The following is a 17,272-nucleotide window of genomic DNA, read 5'->3' as shown; positions in this document are numbered from 1 at the left end:
CTCTACCTCAGAAGATTGTAGAAGATCAGGCTGATATAGATTTCTAGACCCTGGGAATCCAGGAATATGACAATTAGGCTGAAACGTATAAGTGAGGTGAAAGATCAACCATGTCTTACTGCGTGATGGAGCAGACACAAGCATATGGAAACTTGGAATGAAACATTCATCCATTTGACACGATACAGAGCAAATTTATTTTCGCCCAAAGTGATTTAATAATAATAATAGCTCATTGTCACAAGTAGGCTTCAATGAAGTTACTGTGAAAAGCCCCTGGTCGTGACATTCCGGCGCCTGTTCTGGGAGGCCAGTACGGGAATTGAACGTGCGCTGCTGGCCTTGTTCTGCATTACAAGCCAGCTGTTCAGCCCACTGTGCTAAACCAGCCCCTATATTCGCAGGGAGATCAAGAAATTAAGAGGAGGAAAGTGTGCACCAGGGCAAGGGGTAGGCAAATGAGACAGATAGAGACAAGTTCAATCCTCCTCGATCGAGAATTAACATTGTTGAAATTAAGCAGAATTACAGATACTCAATTCATCTTCGAAGTGGACAATTACACTTTGAAGTAACACACTAGCCTACCTTGAGGTTCCAGTTTCATTAGCAGAGCTGTTACTCAAACCAGTCACTGCAGTCAAAGTGCTTACACTGCTCCCCGGTGACACAGAGATCTGTCCACAACAAAACACAAGTTATGCCAGCACAAGCGTAGCAGACAAGTACAGTCAGCTAAAACATAGTGACTGTAGTAAATGAATACCTTTTGTTAACTGGCTGGTCTACCTCTCAGCTACTTTGGTAATTACTTGACACTCAACACATCATAAAAAGCTATTTAGTATGCTGTAGGAGGACAAAAATCAAAGGCCATAATTATAAGCAGGCTAGAAGGCCTGATTGGTAGTGGCACACATCAAAAGACGTATTTTAAATGTAAAATGTTTCAGCACAATGGGTTCTAACTGAAAGACTATCTGTAGTAGCTTACTCAGCAATTGGGATACTGGACTATCACTTCATTCTTCCACTCTGGGAGCCAGTCTGGTGGCAGTAAACATCTAACGTTAACTTTTTTTTTTTATAATCCCAACCCACATTCTCAAGAATGCAGGGCCACAATTTCTAAATTCTTGAGTCACATTCAGTAAAGCTATTTAGAATATTGTTGCAAGAATTGATACCTTCAGACAGTTGATAGGGCAAAGCTGCACTCAGTGGGATGGGTTAAAGTGTGTCTGTTTCAATGCAAGGAGCGTCAGGAATAAGGGAGATGAACTTAGAGTACTTGGAACTACGATGTTGTGGCCATGACAGAGACATGCAATTTCACAGGGACAGGAATGGTTGTTAGATGTTCCAGGGTTTAGGTGTTTTAAGAAGAATGGGGAGGGAGGTGAAAGAGGAGGGGGAGTTGCACTGTTAATTAGGGAGTACATCACACTGCAGAAAAGGAGTTAGTCGAGGACGGTTTGTCCACTGAGTCAGTATGGGTGGAAGTTAGAAACAAGGAGCAGTCACTTTATTGGGAGTTTTCTATAGACCCCCCAATAGCAGCAGAGAGATGAAGGAACAGATTGGGCGACAGATCTTGGAAAGATGCAGAAGTAACAGTTATTGTCATTGGTGACTTCAACTTCCCTAATATTGATTGGAATCTCCTTAGTGCAAATGGTTTGGATGGAGCAGGTTTTGTCCGGTGTGTCCAGGAAGGATTCCTGACTTAATACGTAGATAGGCCAACTAGGGGGTAGGCCATATTGGACTTGGTGCTCGGGATCTAACCAGGTGTCAGATGTCTCGGTGGGAGAGCATTTCGGTGAAAGTGACCACAACTTCTTGACCTTTATCATGGTCATGGAGGGTTAGAACATAGAACGATACAGCGCAGTAGAGGCCCTCGATGTTGCACCGACATGGAAAAAACTAAAGGCCATCTAACCTACACTATGCCCTTATCATCCATATGCTTATCCAATAAATTTTTAAATGCCCTCAATGTTGGCGAGTTCACTACTGTTGCAGGTAGGGCATTCCATGGCCTCACCACTCTTGGCGTAAAAAAACCACCTCTGACCTGTCGGTTAGACAGGAGCTGAGGAGCATAAACTGGGAACAAATGCACAACAGTAATGTGAGGGTTGTTCAAGGAGCACTTGCTGAGAGTGCTGAATTGTTTTGTCCCACTGAGACAAGGAAGGAATGGTATGGTGAAGTAGCCTTGGATGACAAGAAAAGTGGAGCTTCCAGTCAAGTGGAAGAAGGAAGCTTACGCAAGGTTGAGGAGCAAGAATCTGCCACAGCTCTAGAGGGTTACAAGGTAGCCAGGAAGGAGATCAAAAATGGACTTAGGAGGGCCAGAAGAGGCATAAAAGAGCCCTGGTGGGAAGAATTATGGAAGATCCCAAGACGTTCTACACTTATGAGAGAAATAAGAAGATGATCAGAGTGAGTAGGGCTGATCAGGGACAGTGGAGGAAACTTGTGCCCAGAGTCTGAAGAGGTAGGGGAGGCCCTAACTGAATATTTGCTTCAGTATTCACTAGAGAGAGGGACCTTGTTGCTCGTGAGAACAGCGTGGACCAGGTTAAAAGGCACAAACAGGATGATATTAAGGAGGATGTGCTGGAAATTTTGAAAAGCATCAAGATAGATAAGTCCCCTGGGCTAGATGGGATATACCAAGGTTACTACGGGAAACGAGGGAGGAGATTGCTGCGCCATTGGTGATGATCTTTGCGTTCTCACTCTCCACTGGAGTAGTACCAGATGATTGGAGGGAGGTGAATGTTGTTCCCCTGTTCAAGAAAGGAATAGGGAATATCCCTGGGAATTACAGACCAGTCAGTCTTATGTCTGTGATGAGCAAAATACTGGAAAGGGTCCAGAGAGATAGGATTTATGATTATTTAGAAAAGCACAATTTGATTAAAGATAGTCAGCATAGCCTTTTGAGGGGCAGGTCATGCTTCATAAGCCTCATTGAATTATTTGAAGATGTGACGAGACACATTGATGAAGGTTGGGCAGGGGATGTGGTGTATATGGATTTCAGTAAGGTATTTGATAAGGTTCCCCGTGGTAGGCTCATTCAGAAAGTTAAGGGGCATAGGACACAGGGAAATTTGGCTGTCTGGATACGAATTGGCTGGCCGAAAGAAGACAGCGAGTGGCAGTGGATGGAAAGTATTCCGCCTGTAGGTCAGTGACCAGTGGTGTCCCGCAGGGATCTGTTCTGGGACCTCTGCTCTTTGGTTTTTATAATTGACTTGGATGAGGAAGTGGAAGAGTTGGTTAATAAGTTTGCCAATGACACGAAGTTTGGTGGAGTTGTAGGTAGTGTCGATTGCTGTTGCAGGTTACAACAGGACATTGGCAGGAAGCAGAGCTGGGCTGAGACGTGGCAGATGGAGTTCAACCTAGATAAATGTGAATAGATTCATTTTGGAAGATCGAATTTCAATGCTGAATACAGGGTTAAAAGGCAGGATTCTTTGAAGAGTGAAGGAACAGAGAGATCTTGGGGTCCACGTACATAGGTTGCTCAAAGTTGCTACCCAGGTTGATCGGGTTGTAAAGAAGGCGTTTGGTGTGTTGGCTTTCATTAACATGGGGACTGAGTTTAAGAACCGCAAAGTTTTGCTGCAGGTTTATAAAACCCTGGTTAGACCACACTTGGAATACTGTGTACAGTTCTGGTTGCCTCATTATAGGAAGGATGTGGATGCTTTAGAGAGGGTGCAGAGGAGATTTATCAGGATGCTGCTTGGACTGGAGGGCATGTCTTATGAAGAATGGTCGAGGGAGCAAGGGCTTTTCTCACTGGAGCGAAGAAAGAAGAGAGGTGACTTGATAGAGGTGTACAAGATGATGAGAGGCATGAATAGAGTGGATAGTCAGAAACTTTTCCCCGGGGCGGAAATGGCTGTCACGAGGGGACATAATTTTAAGGTGATTGGAGGAAGGTATAGGGGAGATGTCAAAGGTAGGCTCTTTACACAGAGTGCACTGCCGGCGGAGGTGGTGGAGTCAGAGTCATGAGGGACATTTAAGGGACTCTTGAACAGGCACATGGACAGCAGTAAATTGAAGGGGTGTAGGTTAGGTTGAACATAGATTAGGATAAATGGTCGGCACAACATCGTGGGCTGAAGGACCTGTACTGTGCTGTTCTATGTTCTATATTAGGACAATAATGCACATACTCCTCTGGAGTTGGGGCTCAAGGTGCAATGAGCTCTCTCCTGAAGTGGCATTCTAAAATAGTGGTTTACGACCTTCAACCTGCATCTAACCATGCCTGACAATGTCAAAGTGGAGAAGATAGAAAAGGGTAGTGTAGGTAAGCAAATATTCACCATAAAATAAACATTTTTGGAATCCATCTGCAGATAAAAACATTAATGACAGTCACCTGTTGAAGTGAAGTACTAGGAGTCATGAAAGCATCTGGAGTCATTAACTTTGGTTTCACATCATTGGAGACAGAAAGAAAGTCTGTAGGAACTGGAAGATCCACTATACGCCGCAGATCATGTTGCGAACCTCTACCAGAACCCTTATCAGATGTTGGTCCCTCAATGTTCACATCCGTTTGATGATCTGTGAATGCTACAAAAAGTAAAAACAAGCACAATGCTTTAATCATTCAATTAGGTTTTGAATTGGACTCAATGCGAGGTCCTCTACCAAATGGCCTCACGGTAGCATGGTGGTTAGCATCAATGCTTCACAGCTCCAGGGTCCCAGGTTCGATTCCCTGCTGGGTCACTGTCTGTGTGGAGTCTGCACGTCCTCCCCGTGTGTGCGTGGGTTTCCTCCGGGTGCTCCGGTTTCCTCCCACAGTCCAAAGATGTGCGGGTTAGGTGGATTGGCCATGCTAAATTGCCCGTAGTGTAAGGTTAATGGGGGGATTGTTGGGTTACGGGTATACGGGTTACGTGGGTTTAAGTTGGGTGATCATTGCTCGGCACAACATCGAGGGCCGAAGGGCCTGTTCTGTGCTGTACTGTTCTATGTTCTATGTTCTAAAGAATCATATTTTGCCATGGATGGCGAATGAAACTTTACACAGACTAACCAAATATATCACCCATATGCCAAGTTTGAGCATTGTTATGATCACTTATTTTTAAACACGATATACAAGATATCAGGCTACAGCAGAGAACTGTACGGTTACAAAACAAATGGATATTTTAGCATACAACACATGCTTATTATGAAAATTGACTATTTTACTTGAATGTAAAAATGTCAGATGGCAATTCTACAAAATATAAATAATATTGAATCACAAGAGAAACATGTATAGTACCTTACAAATTCTTCAGGATTTAATTTATTGCTAACTAAAAATCAATTTAATAGATAATAAACAACCCTTTTTATTGCACAATTAACACAACAACTTGTGCATATTTGGTGCTTTGAACATAGTAAAAGCAATCACTTTTTAAAAAATAAATTTAGAGTATCCAAACTTTTTTTTCCAATTAAGGGCATAGTGTGGCCAATCCACCTACCCTGCACATCATTTTGGATTGTGGGGCAAGACGCACGCAGACACGGGGAGAATGTGTAAACTCCACATGGACAGTGACCTGGAGCTGGGATCGAACCCGGGTGCTCTGTGCCATGAGGCAGCAGTGCTAACCACTGTGCCACCATGCTGCCCTGTAAAAGCAATCAATTGATCCTGCACAGAAGCTTTATCAAACAAAATTGAGTGATATCAGGACAGGTGACCAAATGTTTGGTCAAAGAGATTTATTGTAAGAAGAATCTTAAAGGAGGACATTACTTCTTACATCAAACATTTGCGCTATTTTCACAACTCAAAAAAATGCATTGAAAAAATAGGCAGGTCTGCTATTGAGAATCATAGAATTTACAGGAATAAATTGAAATACTTTAAACAGAACAATGCAACAGTCATTTTCGTGAAAAGTGGCCAGTTAGATTATATTTGATTGATTGATATTTATTGTCACACGTACCGAAGTAGTGAAAAGTATTTTTCTGCAGCCATCACGGAAACTTGGATAGAAGAGGGGCAGAAATGGTTGTTGGAGGTCCCTGGTTATAGATGTTTCAACAAGATTAGGGAGGATGGTAAAAGAGGTGGGGGGGTGGCATTGTTAATTAGAGATAGTATAACAGCTGCAGAAAGGCAGTTCGAGGGGGATCTGCCTACTGAGGTAATATGGGTTGAAGTTAGAAATAGGAAAGGAGCAGTCACCTTGTTGGGAGTTTTCTATAAGCCCCCCAATAGCAGCAGAGATGTGGAGGAACAGATTGGGAAACAGATTTTGGAAAGGTGCAGAAGTCACAGGGTAGTAGTCATGGGCGACTTCAACTTCCCAAACATTGAGTGGAAACTCTTTAGATCAAATAGTTTGGATGGGGTAGTGTTTGTGCAGTGTGTCCAGGAAGCTTTTCTAACACAGTATGTAGATTGTCCGACCAGAGGGGAGGCCATATTGGATTTAGTACTTGGTAATGAACCAGGGCAGGTGATAGATTTGTTAGTGGGGGAGCATTTTGGAGGTAGTGACCACAATTCTGTGACTTTCACTTTAGTAATGGAGAGGGACAGGTGCGAGCAACAGGGCAAGGTTTACAATTGGGGGAATGTTAAATACAATGCTGTCAGAGAAGAATTGAAGTACAGAAGTTGGGAACATAGGCTGTCAGGGAAGGACACAAGTGAAATGTGGAACTTGTTCAAGGAACAGGTACTGCGTGTCTTTGATATGTATGTCCCTGTCAGGCAGGGAAGAGATGGTCGAGTGAGGGAACCATGGTTGACAAGAGAGGTTGAATGTCTTGTTAAGAAGAAGAAGGAGACTTATGTAAGGCTGAAGAAACAAGGTTTAGACAGGGCGCTGGAGGGATACAAGATAGCCAGGAGGGAACTGAAGAAAGGGATTAGGAGAGCTAAGAGAGGGCATGAAAAATCTTTGGCGGGTAGGATCAAGGAAAACCCCAAGGCCTTTTACACATACGTGAGAAATATGAGAATGACTAGAGCGAGGGTAGGTCCGATTAAGGACAGTAGCGGGAGATTGTGTATTGAGTCTGAAGAGATAGGAGAGGTCTTGAACAAGTATTTTTCTTCAGTATTTACAAACGAGAGGGGCCATATTGTTGGAGAGGACAGCGTGAAGCAGACTGATAAGCTTGAGGAGATACTTGTCAGGAAGGAAGATGTGTTGCGCGTTTTGAACAACTTGAGGATAGACAAGTCCCCCGGGCCTGACGGGATATATCCAAGGATTCTATGGGAAGCAAGAAATGAAATTGCAGAGCCGTTGGCAATGATCTTTTCGTCTTTGCTGTCAACAGGGGTGGTACCAGAGGATTGGAGAGTGGCGAATGTCGTGCCCCTGTTCAAAAAAGGGAATAGGGATAACCCTGGGAATTACAGGCCAGTTAGTCTTACTTCGGTGGTAGGCAAAGTAATGGAAAGGGTACTGAGGGATAGGATTTCTGAGCATCTGGAAAGGCATTGCTTGATTAGGGATAGTCAGCACGGATTTGTGAGGGGTAGGTCTTGCCTTACAAGTCTTATTGAATTCTTTGAGGAGGTGACCAAGCATGTGGATGAAGGTAAAGCAGTGGATGTAGTGTACATGGATTTTAGTAAGGCATTTGATAAGGTTCCCCATGGTAGGCTTATGCAGAAAGTAAGGAGGCATGGGATAGTGGGAAATTTGGCCAGTTGGATAACAAACTGGCTAACCGATAGAAGACAGAGAGTGGTGGTGGATGGCAAATATTCAGCCTGGAGCCCAGTTATCAGTGGCGTACCGCAGGGATCAGTTCTGGGTCCTCTGCTGTTTGTGATTTTCATTAACGACTTGGATGAGGGAGTTGAAGGGTGGGTCAGTAAATTTGCAGATGATACGAAGATTGGTGGAGTTGTGGATAGTGAGGAGGGCTGTTGTCGGCTTCAAAGAGACATAGATAGAATGCAGAGCTGGGCTGAGAAGTGGCAGATGGAGTTTAACCCTGACAAGTGTGAGGTTGTCCATTTTGGAAGGACAAATCTGAATGCGGAATACAGGGTTAATGGTAGGGTTCTTGGCAATGTGGAGGAGCAGAGAGATCTTGGGGTCTATGTTCATAGTTCTTTGAAAGTTGCCACTCAAGTGGATAGAGCTGTGAAGAAGGCCTATGGTGTGCTAGCGTTCATTAGCAGAGGGATTGAATTTAAGAGCCGTGAGGTGATGATGCAGCTGTACAAAACCTTGGTCAGGCCACATTTGGAGTACTGTGTGCAGTTCTGGTCACCTCATTTTAGGAAGGATGTGGAAGCTTTGGAAAAGGTGCAAAGGAGATTTACCAGGATGTTGCCTGGAATGGAGAGTAGGTCATACGAGGAAAGGTTGAGGGTGCTAGGCCTTTTCTCATTAGAACGGAGAAGGATGAGGGGCGACTTGATAGAGATTTATAAGATGATCAGGGGAATAGATAGAGTAGACAGTCAGAGACTTTTTCCCCGGGTGGAACACACCATTACAAGGGGACATAAATTTAAGATAAATGGTGGAAGATATAGAGGGGATGTCAGAGGTAGGTTCTTTACCCAGAGAGTAGTGGGGGCATGGAATGCATTGCCTGTGGTAGTAGTTGAGTCGGAAAGGTTAGGGACCTTCAAGCGGCTATTGGATAGGTACTTGGATTAGGGTAGAATAATGGAGTGTAGGTTAACTTCTTAAGGGCAGCACGGTAGCATTGTGGATAGCACAATTGCTTCACAACTCCAGGGTCCCAAGTTCGATTTTGACTTGGGTCACTGTCTGTGTGGAGTCTGCACATCCTCCCCGTGACTGCGTGGGTTTCCTCCGGGTACTCCGGTTTCCTCCCACAGTCCAAAGATGTGCAGGTTGGGTGGATTGGCCATGAAAAATTGTCCAAAATTCTATGATTAACCTAGGACAAAAGTTCGGCGCAACATCGTGGGCCGAAGGGCCTGTTCTGTGCTGTATTTCTCTATCTCTATCTCTAAGTGAACGTACACAGTGAACTTTAATATTTGGAGTTACCTTGACCTGAACTTAAGTTACTTTTAACACTTACTTGATTTTGCAGTAACAAGTAACAGATTTGTTTGAAAGATTAATGCGATACTTCATGTCATACAAAGAAAATACTTAAATATTACATTTTAAAAAGGGAAAAAGAACAAAATAGTGACAGAAACTAAAAACAAGTAGAGAAAACAGTTTTTGTAGAGCACCCTAATGTCACGTTAAGTGACAGATTTAAGCGTACAACTTACTGAAACCTTCATGGCAGACAGCTGATGACATTAACACAGGATCTTCTGCATTCTGATGTGGTTGGAAGTAAATTTGCACATCCTGAAGTGTTCTGAAACAAGAAAAATGTTCAGAACACACTTTGAAGATAACAGAAGCAATCTTAACCCGCCACCTGCACCCAATAACTCCAAAGGATTCTGCAAACAAACCAATGCTTAAAGTGGTCCTCAGGCCACACTTCATAGCCCACAACAGCAGCAGGAAAATACATCTAAATGAAATGAAATAAACAATTCCTCTGTAGCAACGTGAAATATTCTGCTTAAGGCTTTAAGATAATAGAGGAAAAACTCAAAGTAGCCCGAATAATGAGTGTTCAAGCTGTTAACAAGTCTAAAGCAAAGCAGTAAAAAATACACCAGCTTTATGTAATGCAAATTTCTAAACAGCTTCAGGTGTTAAAAAAATGGTAACCGCCAGGGTGCATGATAATCCAGTTTGAGAGTGCGTATGGTCTAGGGCTGATAGAGGGAAGTAACTGTATTGCCTCAGAATACCTTAATGAAAATCGCTTATTGTCACGAGTAGGCTTCAGATAAAGTTACTGTGAAAATCCCCTAGTCGCCACATTCCGGCGACTGTTCGGGGAGGCTGGTACGGGAATTGAACCGTGCTGCTGGCCTGCCTTGGTCTGCTTTAAAGGCCAGCTCTTTAGCCATGTGCTAAACCAGCCCCTCTAAGAAGACCTATCCAAGAATGCCCCATTATGTCAAGTAACTATCAAAAGCAATATTTTTGATATTAAAACTGGTTTTGAAGAATAAAATGTTTTAAGTGGAACAGTACCAGCAATTCAAGATTAGGGAGGACAAAATACATGTTCTCGAAATCTACTTCTGACATTTTCCTAACAACCAGAATGAGGTTAAATCTGCTACACACCTTGCTATTTACATGTTTGGAAAGCATAATGAAGATACAATGTTCATTTCGAAGGAGATGAAATCACACCCCAATTGCTTGAGCTCATGAACTCACTTGAGGGGATAATTTCATTCAATGCAATTTGTTACAGAAATAAAGTGGGAGCATGTTCAACAGTAACGTTTAAGTTGGAAAATAAACCTTAAATTTAGAAAAAAAATTTTAAATGTTACCCCCTCTTCCTCTATGGACAGAGACACACAAACAAGCTCACACATGCACACAATGACATACACACACAGGTATATGCATGCAAGGACGCACACACTTTAAAAAAAAAAATTCCAATTAAAGGGCAATTTAGCATGGCCAATCCACCTACCCTGCACATCTTTGGGTTCTGGGGTGAGACAGATACAGACACAGGCACAGGGAGAATGTGTAAATGCCACACAGTCAGTGACGCAGGGCTAGAATCAAACCCATGAGACAGCAGTGCTAATCACTGCGCCAGCGTCTGGCCAAATTTCAAAACTTTTAACAGTAAGTAGAACCTTAAGATTTGATTGGGAGGGCTCTGCTGCAGTAAGTAGCCAGCATTCACGAGATTGCATGCATTATTACATTACAGCATAATCACCAATTAAACAAGTCATTCTCACCACAGTTGAATCTGACTGATCTATTGTTTTAGGTTGAAACTACCAGTAGTAACACGTAGCAGCCATTAGATTCATAGATGTGTACAAACAGAAAAGGCCCTTCAGCCCACCAGTCTGCGCCAGTCAGAAACAACCAACGAAGTGCTCCCTTCCTATTTTCCAGCACTTGGCCCATTACCTTGTATGCCTTGGGATCACAAGGGCGCATCTAAATACTTCTTAAATTATATGACGGTCTCTGCCTCCACCACTCTCTGGATGAAAACATTTTTCCTCATTCCCTCAAAACCTCCTGCCCCCCGGTCACTGAACCCTCCATCAAGGAGGTGTCTTCCTGTCTACTCTATAATTTAAATACACCTCAATCATGTCCCCCCTCAGTCTCCTCTGCTCCAAGGAAAACAACCCCAATCTATCCAATCTCGCTTCATAGTTAAAATCCTCCAGCCCAGGTAAATCTCCTCTGCACCCTTTCCAGTGCTATCACATCGCTCCGATAATGTAGATTCCAGAACTGCACACAATACTCTAGCTGTGGCCTAACCAATTTTTAAAAAATAAATAAATTTAAAGTGCCCAATTCATTTTTGCAATTAAGGGGCAATTTAGCACGGCCAATCCACCTAACCTGCACATCTTTGGGTTGTGGGGGCGAAACCCGCGCAAACACGGGCAGAATGTGCAAATTCCACACGGACAGTGACCCAGAGCCGGGATCGAACCTGGGACCACGGCACCGTGAGGCTGCAGTGCTACCCACTGCGCCACCATGCTGCCCTAACTAATTTTTTATACAATTCCTGCATAACTGCCTTGCTCTTAAACGCTATGCCTCGGTTAATAGGGGCAAATATATCCTTTTTAACCATTATACCTACGGACATCTGGTGACGGAAATGTGCTGGGCAGTCGCACATCAGGTGGCTCTCCTCCAAAATACAATCAACTAGGCACTTTTAGATGAATTTAGCCCGAAAATTCGGACTTGTTTCACCCACAAGTAAGAAAGGGAAAGAATAGGTACAGCATGCCTTCGAATGGGAGTTCGAGATGCCACAGAGAAGGCAGAAGCAGAGGAAAAGGCCAAGAGCAGCAGGTGATAAGTAACATCTACAGCAGAACAAAGAGCCTAAGACGGAGCCCGAATAACAGAAAAGGGGAGGGGAGTGCCGATGAAGGAAAAACATGTAAATTGTAAATAATAACCCTGAAGCATCTCCTGTACAAATGTAAAATATGTATATAAAAAACATTGTACCTACCTGCCCTGCTACCTTAAGGGACCAATGTACATGAACACCAAGGTCTCTCTGATCCTTGGTGCTTCCCAGGGTCCTGCCGTTCATCATGCACTCCCTTGCCTTGTTTGTCGTGCTCAAGTGCATCACCTCACACTTGCCCGAGTTGAATTCCATTTGCCACTGATCAGCTCATCTTACCAGCCCGTATATATCCTCTTCACTATTTGCCACTGTTCCAAATTTTGTAACATCCACGAACTTACTGATCAATCCTCCTACATTCATGTCAAAATCATAAATGTAATCATTCTAAACCACAACAGAAAGGGCCCCAACACTGATCCCTGTGGACCCCACTGGACACAGGCTTCCAGTCAGAAAAATACCCCTCGACCAACACCCTCTACTTCCTGCCACTCAGCCAATCCTGGATCCAATTTCCCAAATTTCCTTGGATCCCATTTCCTCTTATCTTTACTATCAATCTCCCATGTGGGACCTTATCAAAAGCCTTGTGGAAGTCCAATGGATTACCCTCATCTACACACCTGGTCACCTCTTCGAAAAATTCAATCAAGTGATCAGACTCTTCATTAGTCCCTGCTTTTCCAACTGCAGAGTAATTCGGGGTCTCAGAATTGTTTCCAATAGTTTCCCTATCACTGAGGTTAGATTACATAGAACAGTACAGCACAGAACAGGCCCTTCGGCCCTCAATGTTGTGCCGAGCCATGATCACCCTACTCAAACCCACGTATCCACCCTATACCCGTAACCCAACCCCCCCCCTTAACCTTACTTTTATTAGGACACTACGGGCAATTTAGCATGGCCAATCCACCTAACCCGCACATCTTTGGACTGTGGGAGGAAACCGGAGCACCCGGAGGAAACCCACGCACACAGGGGGAGGACGTGTAGACTCCACACAGACAGTGACCCAGCCGGGAATCGAACCTGGGACCCTGGAGCTGTGAAGCATTTATGCTAACCACCATGCTACCCTGCTGCCCCAAGTACAGGTCAGTCAGATTGACTGACCTGTACTTTCCTAGTTTAGCCCTTCTTCCGTTCTTGAGTAATACCACATTGGCTATCCGCCAGTTCTCCGGCATGTCATTATTTATCATTAGAGACTCCATCAAAAAAATTATGAATTTAAAAGGAGGGAATATGGAAAATCTACAAACTGGTGATCAAACATTGCAATCGAACATGCCGATCCTAGAAAATAGGTTCTGCATTCAAGTAAATTTAGACAAGTGGGTAAAATACAACTCTGAAATAGCACCTAGCCAATAGATGTTCATCTCTGCTCTATGAAAGGACAATGCAAAAAGGGACGGTGACGCAAAGCAGAAAACTACAGGCCAGTTAGCTTAACATCTGTCATAGGGGAACTATTAGAAGTTTTTATTTAAAAAGTGGGCAGCAGAGGGGCAACTGGTTAGCACTGCTGCCTCACAGCGCCAGGGACCCAGGTTCGATTCTGACCTTGAGTAACTGTATGTGTGGAGTTTGCACATTCACCCCATGTCTGTGTGGGTTTCTTCCGAGTGCTCCGGTTTCCTCTCCAATTCAAAAGATGTGCAGATTAGGTGGATTGGTCATGCTCAATTGCTCCTTCATGCCCAAAAGATTGCGGGGTTATGGGGATAGAGCTTGGGCCTGGATAGGGTGCTCTTTTGGAGGTGCAGACTCGATGTGCCGAATGGCCTCCTTCTGCACTGTCGGGAATTTTATGGAAATAGGGCACTTGGATAAGCTCAAGACAATGAGGCAGTCAACGTGGTTTTGTGAAAGGGAAATCATGTTTTTTTTTTTAAATATAAATTTAGAGTACCCAATTCACTTTTACCAATTAAGAGGCAGTTTAGCGTGTTCAATCCACCTACCTTGCACATCTTTGGGTTGTGGGGGCGAAACCCACGCAAACACGGGGAGAATGTGCAAACGCCACACGGACAGTGACCCAGAGCCAGGATCAAACCTGGGACCTCGGCGCCGTGAGACTGCAGTGCTACCACTGCGCCACCGTGCTGCCCTAGGGAAATCATGTTTGAACAAGTTTAAGGAAATAATATGTGCTGCAGATCAAGTGGAACTGGTGGATATACTGGACTTTGATTTACAAAAGGCATTTGATGAAGTGCCACATCAAAGGTTATTGCAGAAAATAAAAGCTTGTTATAGGAGGTAACATATTGGCATGGATAAGAGATTGGCTAGCTAGAAGGAAACAGTAGACAAAAATGGGTCTTTTTCAGGTTGGCAAGATGTAACAAGTGTGCCACAGGGATCACTGCTGGGGACCTCAACTGTTTACAATTTATATAAATAACTGGATGAAGGGATTGAAGGGGCGGTTGTTAAATTTGTTGATGACACAAAGATAGATAGGAAAGTAAGTTTTCAAGAGGACACGGGAGGCTACAAAAATATATAGATTAAGTGAATAGGTAACGGTCTGGCAAGTGGAATATGATCAAAGAATCAATGAAAAGTTACAGCACAGAAAGAGGCCATTCGGCCCATCTTGTCCATGCCAGCCCAAGGACACCCAGGTGCCCTTTCTAAATCTACCTTCCTGCACTCGGTCCATGGGCCTGTAGCTTAGAGCACTTAAGGTGCAGATCCAGGTACCTGTTAAAAAAAAAAGAGTTTAGGGTCTCTACCTCCAAAACCAACTCGGGCGGCGAATTTCAGACTCTCACTACCCACTGTATAAAATTCATGTCCCCTCTGCACCTTCTGCCACTTATCTTGAATCTATGTCCCCTGGCTCTAAATTCTACACCAAGAGAAACAATTTATCCAGTCTACCTTATCTCTTCCCCCTTAATTTTGTACACCTCAATTAAGTCACCCCTCAGATCTCTTTGTTCCAAGGAAAATAACCCCAACCTACCCAATTTCTCCTTACAACTACACTTTTCTAGACCTCCCAACATTTTCTATCTGGCATGTGGGAAAATCCAAAATTGTCCATTTTGGTAGGAAGAATAAAAAAAAGTTATATTACCTAAATGGTCAGAGATTGCAAAGCTCTTCGGTGCAGAGGAATCTGGGTGTCCGAGTGCATGAATCTCAAAAGGCTAGTACGCAGGTAAAGCAAGTTATGAGGAAAGCGAATAGAATGTTACCATTTATTGTGAGGGGAATTGAGCACAAGTAGGAAAGTTGTTCCGTTGTACAAGGCATTGAGATATCACATCTGGAGCACTGTGTACGGTATTGGCCACCTTATTAAAGGAAAGGTGTAAATGCAGTTCAGAGATGGTTTACCAGGCTACCACCTCGAATGGGAGTGGGTTGTCTTAAGAGGAAAGGTTGGACAGCCTAAGCTTATATCCACTGGAGTTCAGTAGAGTAAAAGGCAACTTGATTGGAACATACAAGATCTTGGGGGGTATTGACAGAGTGGATGTGAAGAGAATATTTCCTCCTGTGAGACAATCTCGAACTAGGGGTCACCATTTAAAAATAAGGGATCGTCCATTTAAAATGGAGATAGCTTTTTTACTCAGCGTCGAGTCTCTTTGTCTCTTTGGAACTCTCTTCCTGAAAAGATGGTGAATGCAGAGTCTCTGAATATTTTTTAAGGCAGAGGTGGATAGATTCTTGGTAAGCAAGGGGGTGAAAGGTTATCGGGAGTAGATGGGATGCAGACTTAAGGTTACACTCAGAACAGCCATGACGTTATTTGGAGCAGGCTCAAGGGGCTGAATGTCCTGCTCCTTGTTTGTATGCATCAAAACTATAGTCCAGTACAGATTATTGTCCTTCAAACAAAGGAAAACTCACTCATGATAATTCATATATTTACTTGAAAAACTGGGATTATTTTTGTCAGAAGATGAAAGTTTTTTCGCTCGTGCTTGAAATTATTAAGGAATGTGGCCACAGTACATAGAAACAGGCTGTTTCTAGTGATTGATGCATCTAGTGCAAAGGCATAGATCTAAAGTAAAATGCAAGAGATTTCCCACAGATGCCAGAGAAACTTTTCTTTAAAGCAAAACAGGCTGTGGAACGGGCTACCACAATCAGCGACTGAAACAGGTTCAACGTCAACATTTAACAATTCGTTACGAAGGCAGTTTAAGAAAAAGGGAGTTAAGACATGCAGGAGCAGAGCAGGAGCATGGGATTTGGGCTCATGCTCATATGGAAAACACCAACAAAACTTGGGTTCAATTAAATTACAAAATGGAAACATGCCAGTCTAACTTTGAGTAACTTAAACCAGGTTTAATTGCTGGGCTCTGCTAATAGTTGATCTGCATTGAGGGAGAAGTTCTAGATAGCTACCCAGAAATCTCTGCTGAAAGAGAACGCCTGTGGAGTCTATTGGATTCACCAGTGATGACCAGTGACCATATAGCCAAATAATTTAACGAACAAACAGTGCCTAAGGTCTAAAGTAGAAGAGGGGCCAAAAGTAGAAGGCAGTAAATTGTTTCAAACAAAATTAACATCCTATGATTCTTTACCTTATTCGAGGATTCTTGTTTAAATAATTAGGAATAATATCCTTCCCAGTCTCACCGTCAGCCTTAGGATTAAGCCAGTTTCTCTCAATCATACATGAAAGCTCTACCAAGAGGTCAGTTAACTTAGATAATGCTACGATGTCAAATTCAACCCCAATATGTGCTGAATTAACAGACTCCAATGCCTTGGCATTGGGGTAGTTGGGTAGATCTCAGTGCCCTTGGCTGGGTCAGAAATATATGCCAGGGTTCACATGTCTGATCACTATTCAGCAACTTCTGCCATAAAGTGCAACACAGGCATCAAGTGTTAGTTTGCAAATCACCTCACTTCCTCAAAGACAAAAAGTCCGTCATCAGAGTTGTCTTTCGTGTGTGCTCAGGCAGCTAAGGTGAGAAAGGCTTTTAACTCAATGAAGCACTAACTTCCCATACTTGATCTTTCCGTATCTAACTGCATTTTGAATAAGCCTTTTTATTTTTCTCCCACTGATCTTCCCGGCAGATCATTCCACACATTCACCACTCTGAGTAAAGAAGTGTTTTCAGTTTACTACTGTATGTTAATTAATATCCAAATGGCTAGTTGAGTGAAGTTTTTGAGGGTCACGTTTCAGCATAAGTCAATATATTTAGTTTGGGAGGAAGGCAAAACTATTTATTTCTGAGCATGGTTATGT

At 43.3% G+C, this 17,272-nt stretch overlaps 1 protein-coding gene across 1 annotated transcript in view; it reads right to left on the bottom strand.

Annotated features, from left to right (window-relative positions):
* The window catches only part of edc4 (enhancer of mRNA decapping 4), a 145,215-nt gene that overhangs the window by 81,572 nt on the left and 46,371 nt on the right, over window positions 1-17,272 (bottom strand). The window contains 3 exon segments of the mRNA XM_038805995.1: window positions 589-677; window positions 4,418-4,614; window positions 9,290-9,381. Coding sequence (XP_038661923.1) covers window positions 589-677; window positions 4,418-4,614; window positions 9,290-9,381 — 378 coding nt within the window.

This window comes from Scyliorhinus canicula, chromosome 9 (genome assembly GCF_902713615.1).
Source record: "Scyliorhinus canicula chromosome 9, sScyCan1.1, whole genome shotgun sequence".
Classification (NCBI taxonomy): Eukaryota; Metazoa; Chordata; class Chondrichthyes; order Carcharhiniformes; family Scyliorhinidae; genus Scyliorhinus; species Scyliorhinus canicula.
The sequence above is the reverse complement of the archived record's forward strand: the minus strand, read 5'-3'. Positions and strand labels throughout refer to the sequence as shown.